Source organism: Cotesia glomerata, linkage group LG9 (assembly GCF_020080835.1).
Source record: "Cotesia glomerata isolate CgM1 linkage group LG9, MPM_Cglom_v2.3, whole genome shotgun sequence".
NCBI classification, from domain to species: domain Eukaryota; kingdom Metazoa; phylum Arthropoda; class Insecta; order Hymenoptera; family Braconidae; genus Cotesia; species Cotesia glomerata.
In genome coordinates, this window is record NC_058166.1 from 9371821 (window position 1) to 9383936 (window position 12116).

The 12116-nt window shown below is 37.2% G+C and overlaps 1 protein-coding gene across 9 annotated transcripts in view; it reads right to left on the reverse strand.

The window, feature by feature from the left end:
* The window catches only part of LOC123271860 (growth arrest-specific protein 2-like), a 29750-nt gene that overhangs the window by 12652 nt on the left and 4982 nt on the right, over positions 1 to 12116 (reverse strand). For all 9 annotated transcript variants that reach the window (XM_044738380.1, XM_044738381.1, XM_044738383.1 and 6 more), the window contains one exon: positions 10390 to 10712. In XM_044738380.1, coding sequence (XP_044594315.1) covers positions 10390 to 10606 — 217 coding nt within the window. In that variant the 5' untranslated portion in view covers positions 10607 to 10712. The remainder of the gene's footprint in view (positions 1 to 10389; positions 10713 to 12116) is intronic.

Consider the following 12116-nt stretch of genomic DNA (forward strand, 5'->3'; position numbering starts at 1 on the left):
TTTGTTATTAAAACTATTAAAACAACATTTGACCCGGATACAAGTTAGTACGGCTGAAAAGTTACTAGAAGAGAAAAATTGATTTTCTTATTAATTAAAAAAAATTTTCTTTACAAATTAGTAAAATATAGACTTTTAATAATGAATTAGGACTAAATTAAAATGAATTAGAGAAATTTTAATATTTTAGTTATTTTCCCATTTCGCATGGAATGCCCCATTTATAAATTCTTACTTAAATTAAAATATCATGTACAACAAATGAAATCTAAGTATATATGTACAATTATAAATTGCCCATTTGAAAACTAAATACATATCTTCAATGCAATATTTTTCCTACAATTTAAAATTTAAGATTCGCAAATGAAGCGATACAAAGATTTTACAAACGTTTTTCCGTTTAATTAATAGTTCAATAAAAAATTAATGTAAAATCTTTAAATTACAAGGGGTAAATGATAAATCTTAAGCTATTGTAAATATTGAATAAATAAACAAAAAAATGACTATAATTATCATTATTATCAGTATCATCAGTATCTTTTGTTGAGTATAGGGTATAGGACACAGGGTATAGTTAATAAGTTATTAAAAATAAAAATATTAATGTAGAGGATAGATCACGATTATGAGAGTAAGAGTAGATATGATTAGTGATTACAGATCGAATATTCTCACGATCGCAAAGTCACTTACAAGTATAATAGTAACGAGAGTGAATATAAGTTAATGTAAATTAAGTATCTGACCCAGGAAGCGTACAATGAGAGTAAAACGAGAGTTTATGTGATACATATATATATATATATATATATATATATATATATATATATATATATATATATATATATATATATGCAATACATACATACATACTCTCTTTATTTCTCTGTTGCTCTCATTACATTACTTCACTCGCGTTATAAAAGCCTTTAGTCTTTACTCTTTTGAGATTCTATCATACTAACGGATCTCTATAAACTTTAAACGCTGACAAAGGCGGTTACAATGTAATCACTCTAGTATATACTTATATGTATTTATATGTTGTCAGTGTCCTCGAGTATATTGCCTAATAGAGTTTAACAATGAGAATTTTAGCGTCAATCCTCAATGAAATTTTACTTTCTCCTCTTTCAATATTTCTAAGATTTTACTTTGCAAATTGCCTTTTCTTTCTTCTCATTGTCATTCAAAGCAATTAAATTCTTCACAAATCTCTGCTTAAATAATTATAATTACACACTCAATACTGGACGTGAAAATTTAAGAAAAAATTTTTCTCAAATTATTTTGATGTAAATTTTTAATTTGATCTGCAATTAAAAAAATTGAAAATAAAAATTTTTTAGATCCACAGATTCGGTAGAATCTGGCGCCAAGTTCCGTTCAAATCCGTTGTAAACGGAGCGCCAGACTACCGAGTGTGTTTACTGTAAGCAGAACGGTATTTCGAGGTTGCAAAATTTTATTTAATTCTACGGTACTTCTTGTTCCTAAATTTTATATTATAACAGTAATTCATACTTTATTTTACTGATATCAATTAATTATATTCAATTATAACAATTAATCTACTTGAAATTATTAAATTTTATCAGCACAAACTATAGCAAGCTCAAAAATTTCGATCCTGACTTTTTTTCGATGTAAAAAGTGACATGCCACAGACTAAGTAATTCGAGAATGCATGGTGATAGTCCAATAGATGGGAAACTACAGTTAAAAAAATAAATTTCACAGCTTGCATCTACACCCGCCAGGGTGCGCTGCAATTATTTTTACATAAACTGTAGCTTCAAGGGGATAGTTTGCTATAAACAATGCAGCCAACTTGAGATTTAAGTTGGTACCAATTGCAAATTTTTATTATAATTACAAAAAATACTGAAATCCGAACGAAAACAGTTTCACTGTAAAAAAATCGCGCCAAGTCCACGTTCATAAGACTATTAAGAAAAAAAATTTTTATTTCTTTACAAAAGGATATAAAATAAAAAATTAAAAAATCCAAGTAACCGATATGGTTGTATATGATTTTTGGACATTAAAAAAAATTTTGTTGTAAATTTAAAAATTAAAAGAAACAATTTTGGAACGTACTTGGTGTGTGTCATTGTGTACTTCAATTTTTTTTAAAAGTCCTAGTAGATAGATTTTAGGAATTTCATAAAAAGTGAAATATTTCGTAACCACGCACACTAAATACGTTCCAAAATTGTTTCTTTTAATTTTTAAATTTACAACAAAATTTTTTTTAATGTCCAAAAATCATATACAACCATATCGGTTACTTGGATTTTTTAATTTTTTATTTTATATCTTTTTGTAAAGAAATAAAAATTTTTTTTTTAATAGTCTTATGAACGTGGACTTGGCGCGATTTTTTTACAGTGAAACTGTTTTCGTTCGGATTACAATTATGGGCGTAGTTTTATTGACTCTTTCTGTTTACTCTGAAAAATTGGCTGATTAACTCCACAAATATTTACCCGAATAACATCAGTTTTTAAATGATTTACGTTTCAGTGTAAGATCAATTTTTTTTAAATAATTTAGTTAATAAATAAATAAATAGTTTAAGATTTTTAATGATTATCTAATTTAATTGAAAACGTATAAATGTAATACAGGATTGGAAAATATTGCGTAAATAAAAACTTATTCTCATTAAATAACTAACTAACTCATTGATTTGATAAGGATATTATTTTACAATTGAAAGTTTATTATTTGACTACACGTAATAAAGTGTTACGTTATTTTAATTCCTCGTGAAAATTCCCGTGAGCGACTGAATAATCAATTATTAATAATAGGAAAAAGTTTCATTAAAAGTAATGTAGCTAAATTATTTTTAGCACTCGTTACTCGTTACTAGTTACGTTTTTTTTTTTTTTTTACCAATAATCCAATAATTCAATAAAAAAGTTTCGTTAGCTCCATTATATCGGGACGTCGACCAGCTGCGAGCTGTATTGTATTACAGCTGTAGAGTAAGAACTCTTTTTTATTTTTTAATATTTTTAGTTTCTGTTTTCGTATCGTGACAATGATGGCACGACACCGTCAAATATCGATTTCGTGTATATTTTTAAAATATCAATTACGGCATTCTTTTCTTCTATTGCAAAAATAATTATTTTTAATAAATTTTCTCAATTAAATAGCAAATTATTATCTAATTATCCTTAAAATGGCTATAACTCCTTGTTCAGTGAACAGGCCCACTTAGTGAGCACTACGTCACTGTGGGCTCCCCAAATTTACAATACGCACCTGACAAGCGCTCGTTCCCGCTAATTTTCACACGCTTGCGCCAATCGACCGCTCGATCACGCCACATGTATTGAATTTTACTATTGGCTATCGATGTCGACATCAATAGAACGAATTATTGATTGGCTATCGCTCTCGCTGGACATGCGCATTAGCCTTCTTCTCCAAGTCAACGAGGAAGAAGACGAATTATCATTATTATCTTTCGCTTCTACGCTTTCGCTGCATCAAGTCGCCATTAGTATTTCTTTACTTTCGCTTATTGTTAATTAACCGCATTTCGCTATTTTTATAATTTAAATTGCTTAAATTAACCGCTAATAATTCGCTTTAATTTGTTATAGGTAAATTGTGTTATCAGTGCATTTATTTCACCGCTTTTTCAGTGCCGGCAAAGTGTTCAACCACGTGTCAACCGGCTTCGCTTTTGCAACCCACGCTGTAATTTACAAATCCGCTTTTATCTTAACAATCCGCTATTAAAAATATTAAATATTGAGTGTAATTAATGTAAATAAATTACTAGTGTTATTTTTGATAATAAATTACGCGTTTTAATTGAGATATCCAACCCTAAACCTGATCCCCGCTTTTCCGCTCTTTCTGTAATTATTCATTGGTCCCTCGAGCCGGATCAGGCTGGCTCTATCTCAATTAAATTAATTAATTATACCGCTAAAAATTGTGCTGTGTTAAGTGAAGTGTAATCCCGCTAGGAAAGGTCGAGTGTCAGGAGCATCGCAGAGCACATCGGGTGCTGCTCCTGGTAGTCATTCGTACACCGGTACGCTGAACTTTCCGCTTTAATTGACTGAAAACTCGATCTCGGTCCTACATTAAACACCGCAATGCAGTTTGAAACTGCTATTGCTATGCAAAAGCAGTACCTGGATGCTTTGTATGCCATGGTGGATCGCTTAACTAACGAGGAGCTTAACTCGCTTACGATCACCGCTATTGAGTCAGTGGCAACACAAAGCTCCAAGATTTGGCTGGACATCACTAACTTAAACTCGCTGATCTTTGAGACGTACCCGGAAGTACTTGAACACGAGTACCACGTCGGGAATCATTATACTAACGCTCACGCCACCTATGCAATCTTGGAGACCCGCATAGCCACCCGCAAAGACGTCATTCAGCAGGAGATTGATGCCAGAGAAGCCGCACAAACGCAACAAAACCTGGCTATGCACAGCACCGCCTTCTTGGGAGGCTCATCGGGTACTGGACTCCCAAAATTAAGCTCCAGAGCTTCTCTGGAGACTTTAAGCGCTGGGGATCATTTAGTCAGCTATTCTCTGACATTGTTATTGACAATGCTCTTCTTAAAAACAGTCAGAAGATGCATTATTTGAAAACCTTCACAGAAAAGGAAGCCCACCAGCTTATTGGAAACATGTCATCCACTGATGATTCATTTGAGCCCGCTTGGAATCTCCTGAAGAGCCGCTATTCGAATCCTCGCCGCGTAGTGGCATCACATCTTGAAGATCTATTGATAGGAGAGTCAGTTCCCGCACGATCAGCCGCGAAATTAGACGCCTTGCTTTTATCCAATCAAAAAGCTTTGGACTCCATCAAGGCTCAAGGAGTTCCAGTTGACAACTGGGACTTAATGATCATTCACCTGACGCTGCGCCGCTTGCCACCCGCTGTAAGAGAGGACTGGGAGACTAGTCTTGGGTTAACTGATATCATGCCGACCTATACGCAACTTCACGAGTTCCTCAAGTCCAAAGTCAGAGCTTGGGAGAACTTGGAGCCAGCTTCTGAGCCCAAGAAGCAACCTGAAAATCATAAATCAGGTGGGTCCCGCAACGACAAACAACCGAAGACAAGATCTTCATACACCGCTGCTCAATACAAGGGAAAGCCCAGGAGAAATTGCCCGCTGTGCCCGGAGGAGCACTACATGCTGTTTTGCCCGACATTCAAGGCCGCTACTGTGGAGGAACGAATCGACATTGTCGAGAAATACCGCTTGTGCTACAATTGCTTGGGCCCACATCGTGTAGCTGATTGTAAGACTGCTCAGGGCTGCAGGAAGTGCAGTCTACGCCATCACACTTCTATTCACCGAGAAGTACCGCCTAAATCAGCTTCACCGCAACAAGTTGACACCGCACAAGGTAACTAAAAGTTCCATCAGACCGCTTATAACTCAACATTAACTGTTGATTATTTCAGATTCGCTTTCCGCTCAAGTATTACTAGCTACCGCCTTAGTCCAGGTCCGCCCGCATCATGGCAATCCAATCACCGCCAGAGTCTTGATTGATCAAGGTTCAGAGCTCTCATTTATGAGACAGACGCTCTTCAAGAAGCTCGGACAACCGCTACAGCGTGACATGGTCATGCTCAAGGGCATCGGCAATGTCTCCGCAGGAAGCTCACTAGGTGTGAGCACAATTGAGCTTCGTTCGCTGTGTACGACCGCATCAATGCATGTCAGCATGCATATCCTACCAACACTGACGGTAGATCTTCCATCGTTCGTGATCGCTGATCCGAAATGGCCGCATCTGGAGAATCTCCAACTAGCTGATCTGCATTATCTACAGCCGCATCCTGTAGACATCATTCTAGGTGCATCACCAGCCGCACAGATCATGAACGCAGAGATTAAACGAGGACCTCACAATGCTCCGATTGCACAACCCACCACGCTTGGTTGGATTATTTATGGAGCTGTCACCGCTAAACCCGCTTCAACATCACACGCAGCATTACATGCGTCACTTGATACAGAATTACAAGACGCTATCGCTAAGTTTTGGGAACAGGAAGAAGTTCCATCAGGAATTTCATCGCTCAACGACGCTGAGGAAGACGAATGTGAAGTTCACTTTCGTCAAACGCATTATCGACAGCCTGATGGACGCTATGTAGTGAGATTACCGCTTAAAGCTCCCGAGAGTCAACTTGGCGACTCTATTAACGCAGCCATGGGGTCACTCCGCAGATTAATAACTCGCTTGTCGCGAGAAAAGGATTATTCTGACATGTATCATGCATTCATGGCAGAATATATTCAACTAGGACACATGGTACGAGTTCCAATCAACGAATTGCCCGCAAACGCTTACTTCTTGCCTCACCATGGGGTATTGAAGCTTGATAGTGCCACTACGAAGCTCCGCACAGTGTTCAATGGTTCCTGTGCAACATCTACAGGAATTTCATTGAATGATATTCTTCACGCAGGACCCAAAACGCAAATTGACATTTTTGACGTGATGTTGAGAATCCGCTGCAATAAAATTCTATTCGCTACTGACATCACCAAGATGTTCAGACAGATTGAGGTCGACTCTCTTGATTGGCCGCTTCAGTGCATTCTCTGGACAGATGAGAATGACCTGGTAGACGCTTACTGTCTCAAGACAGTCACATACGGAACCGCTAGTGCACCTTTTGACGCTGTACGTGTGCTCATTCAACTTGTGAAGGATGAAGGACACCGCTTTCCGCTAGCTGTTGCTCCAATGTTGGATACACGCTACGTAGATGACATCTACGGTGGAGCAGACAATGAAGAAGACGCTATAGAGGTTGCAGTGCAAACAAAAGCACTGTGTGCAGCAGGCTGCTTCCCGCTTGCCAAATGGGCTAGCAATAGTCTAAAATTACTCGCTGAAGTCGCTCAAGAAAAGCAGCTAGATACACCTCTTAAAGAAATCAGTGATGCACCAGTAAAAGTCCTGGGCATGTACTGGAATTCACGCACTGACGCTCTCCAGTTCAAGTACACGCTACCGCAAGAGACGCCAAAGACAAAAAGAGCTATTTTGTCTGAAATCGCTAAGCTGTATGACCCGCTAGGACTTCTCGCACCAATAGTAGTCAAAGCCAAGATCTTCATGCAAGATCTGTGGTTAGATAGAGTGTCATGGGACGAACAACTGTCACCATCACTCATACACAAATGGACTGGATACCGCGATGATCTCCGCAACATAGAGTCAATCCGCATTCCACGCTGGAATAATATAGCACCCGGAGCAACTATGGAATTGCACGGGTTCTCAGACGCTTCGCAGAACGCTATGGCTGCCGCTGTGTATTTGAGAGTCACTGACGCTGATGGGAACACAAAGGTCTCACTTTTGTGTTCAAAAACGCAAGTAGCACCGCTGAAGACCATGACAATCCCACGCTTGGAATTATCTGCCGCATGGTTGCTAACACAACTGATACTTCATGTTAAAGAAGTTCAGTCGCTTGAAAATGTCAGGATCAATCTCTGGACTGACTCCGCCGTGACTCTCGCATGGATTAAAAGTCCAGCAATCCGCTGGAAGACATTCGTCCGCAATAGAGTGGGAAAAATCCAAGAAACGCTTCGAGATGTCTCCTGGAAATTTATTCCAGGAAAACAAAACCCAGCTGACTGCGCTTCAAGAGGTATACCTACGCTAAAACTAAAGCAACACGCTCTCTGGTGGCATGGACCTACGTGGCTTCATGAACCAGAATCCTCTTGGCCCACTCTTGAGCCTCCAACCGACAACGCAACGCATCGAGAAGAACGCCAAGGTCTGACATTAGTAACTTGGAAAGCAGAAAATTGCCTTCTCCAACAATTACTATCGCATTACTCGCAGCTGTTTCCATTACTTAGGAAGCTCAGCATCTGGCATCGTGTCATCGACCGCTTCAAAAGAGTTCCACAATCTTCGCTGGCCTACCCGCTTACTCCATCAGACCTGGAGCGCGCTAAATTGACCTTGATTAAGTTCACTCAAGGACAATACTTCGCTAGAGAGATTCACACGCTACAAGATGGTGATGGTCTGCCTAAAAATAACAGCATCACTAAGCTGACTCCGTTCATCGACCATCAGGGGGTCCTGAGAGTCGGTGGCCGCTTGAAAAACGCATTGCTGGACCCAGAAGAGAGGCATCCAGCGATTCTACCGCGACAATCACCGCTTACATCAATTTTGATTGATGATTCGCACCGCAAAACGCTTCACGGAGGTACTCAGCTTACGCTCGCTGACTTACGCAAGACTGTCTGGATCATTGGAGGCCGTGTTCCAGTCAGATCATTTATTTTACGCTGCGTTATCTGCACGAGACATCGTGGAGAACGCGCTCAACAGCTGATGGGTCAACTACCTGCCGCACGAGTACAGCCAACTCGAGCCTTTTTGCATACAGGACTCGATTATGCTGGACCCATCACGCTAAAAACGTTTCAAGGACGTGGAGCAAAAACATACAAAGGCTGGATTGCTGTCTTTGTATGCATGTTCAGCTCAGCTGTTCATCTAGAGCTAGTCACTGACTACACCGCTGCCGCTTTCATCGCCGCTTATCGCCGCTTCACTAGTCGCCGAGGTATCTGCCACACGCTATATTCTGACTGTGGAACCAATTTCGTAGGAGCAGAAAAAGAGCTGAAACGACTATTCGCAGCAGGATCCCGCACATTACGAGAATTATCAAGTCTGATCGCGCAAGATGGCACGAACTGGAAATTCAATCCGCCTGGAGCTCCACATTTTGGAGGAAAATGGGAAGCCGCTGTGAAATCTATTAAATTTCACCTCCGAAGAACAATCGGAGACTCGCTATTGACGCTTGAGCAGTATTCGACGCTACTGGCTCAAATTGAAGCCATATTGAATTCCAGACCGCTTACACCGCTTAATGAAGATCCTGCTGACCTGGCTGTATTAACTCCAGGTCATTTCTTAATCGGACAGTCATTGACCGCAGTCCCAGAGCCATCGCTGACAGATTTACAACCTGCTCGGCTCTCGCACTGGGAACAAGTCCAGCAAATGGTGCAACATTTCTGGAAACGCTACTACCAGGACTGTATCCACCGCTACCAGGCCATTTCAAAGTGGCATCATCAACGCAACCAGATCAAAGTGGGTTCAGTTGTACTGATCACCACTGAGGATCTTCCGCCAACCAAGTGGCCATTAGCCAAAGTGATTGCTGTCCATCCAGGAGCAGATGGACAAATCCGCGTGGTAACTGTGAAGACAGTTAACACAGAGCTGGTACGCCCAATTACAAAGCTTTGTGTCTTGCCACTGACGCATGAAGAGGATGATCTTGTCGACGCAGCCGCCAACGCCGGGGAGAATGTTCAGTGAACAGGCCCACTTAGTGAGCACTACGTCACTGTGGGCTCCCCAAATTTACAATACGCACCTGACAAGCGCTCGTTCCCGCTAATTTTCACACGCTTGCGCCAATCGACCGCTCGATCACGCCACATGTATTGAATTTTACTATTGGCTATCGATGTCGACATCAATAGAACGAATTATTGATTGGCTATCGCTCTCGCTGGACATGCGCATTAGCCTTCTTCTCCAAGTCAACGAGGAAGAAGACGAATTATCATTATTATCTTTCGCTTCTACGCTTTCGCTGCATCAAGTCGCCATTAGTATTTCTTTACTTTCGCTTATTGTTAATTAACCGCATTTCGCTATTTTTATAATTTAAATTGCTTAAATTAACCGCTAATAATTCGCTTTAATTTGTTATAGGTAAATTGTGTTATCAGTGCATTTATTTCACCGCTTTTTCAGTGCCGGCAAAGTGTTCAACCACGTGTCAACCGGCTTCGCTTTTGCAACCCACGCTGTAATTTACAAATCCGCTTTTATCTTAACAATCCGCTATTAAAAATATTAAATATTGAGTGTAATTAATGTAAATAAATTACTAGTGTTATTTTTGATAATAAATTACGCGTTTTAATTGAGATATCCAACCCTAAACCTGATCCCCGCTTTTCCGCTCTTTCTGTAATTATTCACTCCTAAAATATTAATTTGATCATAAAATCATAGGAGACCAAAATTTTAGCTTTCAAGATTCCTTAACAAAAATTATTCATACCGTCGGGTTATCCTCAATATTTTCGGAGATATAGTATCTTAAGTAGTAATTATTATCTAATCACTATAAAAATCACTATGACTCCTAAAATATTTATTAAAGAAAAAAATATTATTATTATTATTATTATTATTATTATTTATCTTTTCTATTAACTCATAAAGTTGAAATAAAAATGTTTTTAATTTAAAAAAATAACAACGAAGTTAAAATTTTATTATTGAAAATACTCACTAATAATTTTATTAATCCAATCAGCCAAATCCTCTTGCAATGGAATTAATTGTCTGTTTTGGGCGGAATGAATTCTCTCATGATAAAACTCGTATTCTTCTTCCTCAGGAGAAGCTCTCGGTACATCAGCACGTGTGAAAGCTGATACCGAAGATGGACCCCAGCTGCTTCTGTATCTGGTGTGTTGTGTCGGGGGAAAACGATTTGTGTATGACATGTTGCTGTTTTGTTTGTTAAGTTATCAAAAATAAATCCCGTTTATTTAAAAAACTTCAAACAACAAACTCCTATTCTTCCCTTGTATCACTGACGTAATTTAAAACCTGCAAAAGAGAAAAAAATATAAATTAATACAGTCAACGCTCTCTGTATTTGACTCGCCCGTACAGGACCATTCTCTGTATTTGACTCGTCCTTATCCATAAGAGCTGTGTAAAATCGTCAAATACAGAGGAAGAATGTGGTCAAATACAGAGAGCGGTCAAATACAGAGAGGTCCAATACAGAGAGCGTCGACTGTAAGTAAACAAACAAACAAGAGTATTTATATTAATAATGATTGTAAAATGAAACGATTAAGATTAAGATGTTTTTAAAATTAAAACAGTTTCTTTGACATCTCTCTTTATATAAATGTAATTACGTGAGTGGACACGATTGTAGACGAATAAATGAATTAAAAAATGACGTATGTACGTGTATGTGGGTGCTACATTATTCACCATTATGTATTTATATATTTATATTATACTTATATCAAGTATGAGTACAAGTATGAGGGATAATACAAACTCACGTTTATCGTGTACAGCTCATGCACGAAATAAGTCTCAATGTTCTTTATATAATGTCACTTTGAATTTATTTCGCCTACGGCATGTTTATACTACATATTAATAGTTATACAGAGATGGATTTATATATTAAAAGTTTTAGCGTGGGAATGTTTTTGTTATTGTCTCATATATTATTCGGAATAAGATATCATAATTAATATAAATATATACTTTATCATTGCGATTATTAATGATTCCAGATATTTTAAAGGTAAATTTATTTATTTCGTATTCATGATTTTTTTTATTGCAGAAATTTTATTTTCTGGTTTTTTTAAATTATTTTTTTATTTTGTATTTCGGTAATGAATTAGATCTTATAAGATTTAAAATTAAGATATTATAATGTGGGTGGTCCACCGAAATTAATCACCTGTGATGCGATTGTTTATCGAACATTAAATTTTATAGATATTTTTCTACAGTCAAAAAATTATAACAATATTAATATTAATTTGGTAGAAAAAATTCTTACAATTTTAAGTGGATGTTAACATTTTTATAAAATTAAAAGTATGATTTGTAAAAAAAAAGATTTTAAAAACCTTACAAAAGTTAAAAGTATTTCACGATCAAGTTAAAACAATTTTTGTACAATAGAAAAATTTTGAAAAAATTTTATATTAATTAATATGGTTAAAAAAAATTAAATAATTTTAGATAATTATAAAAAATTTTTTTCATAAAAAATAAAATTGATATATTATAAATCTTATTAGATCTAAAAATTTTACAAACTAAAAATTGAATAACTAATTTTAACAATTTATTAAGCTAGTAAAAAAAAAATTTCAATTCAAATAAAAGTATGACTCGGCACATTGAATATATAAAAATTAAAATACATTTTTTTTACAAAAAAAAAATAATAATAAACATGAAACAAAATAA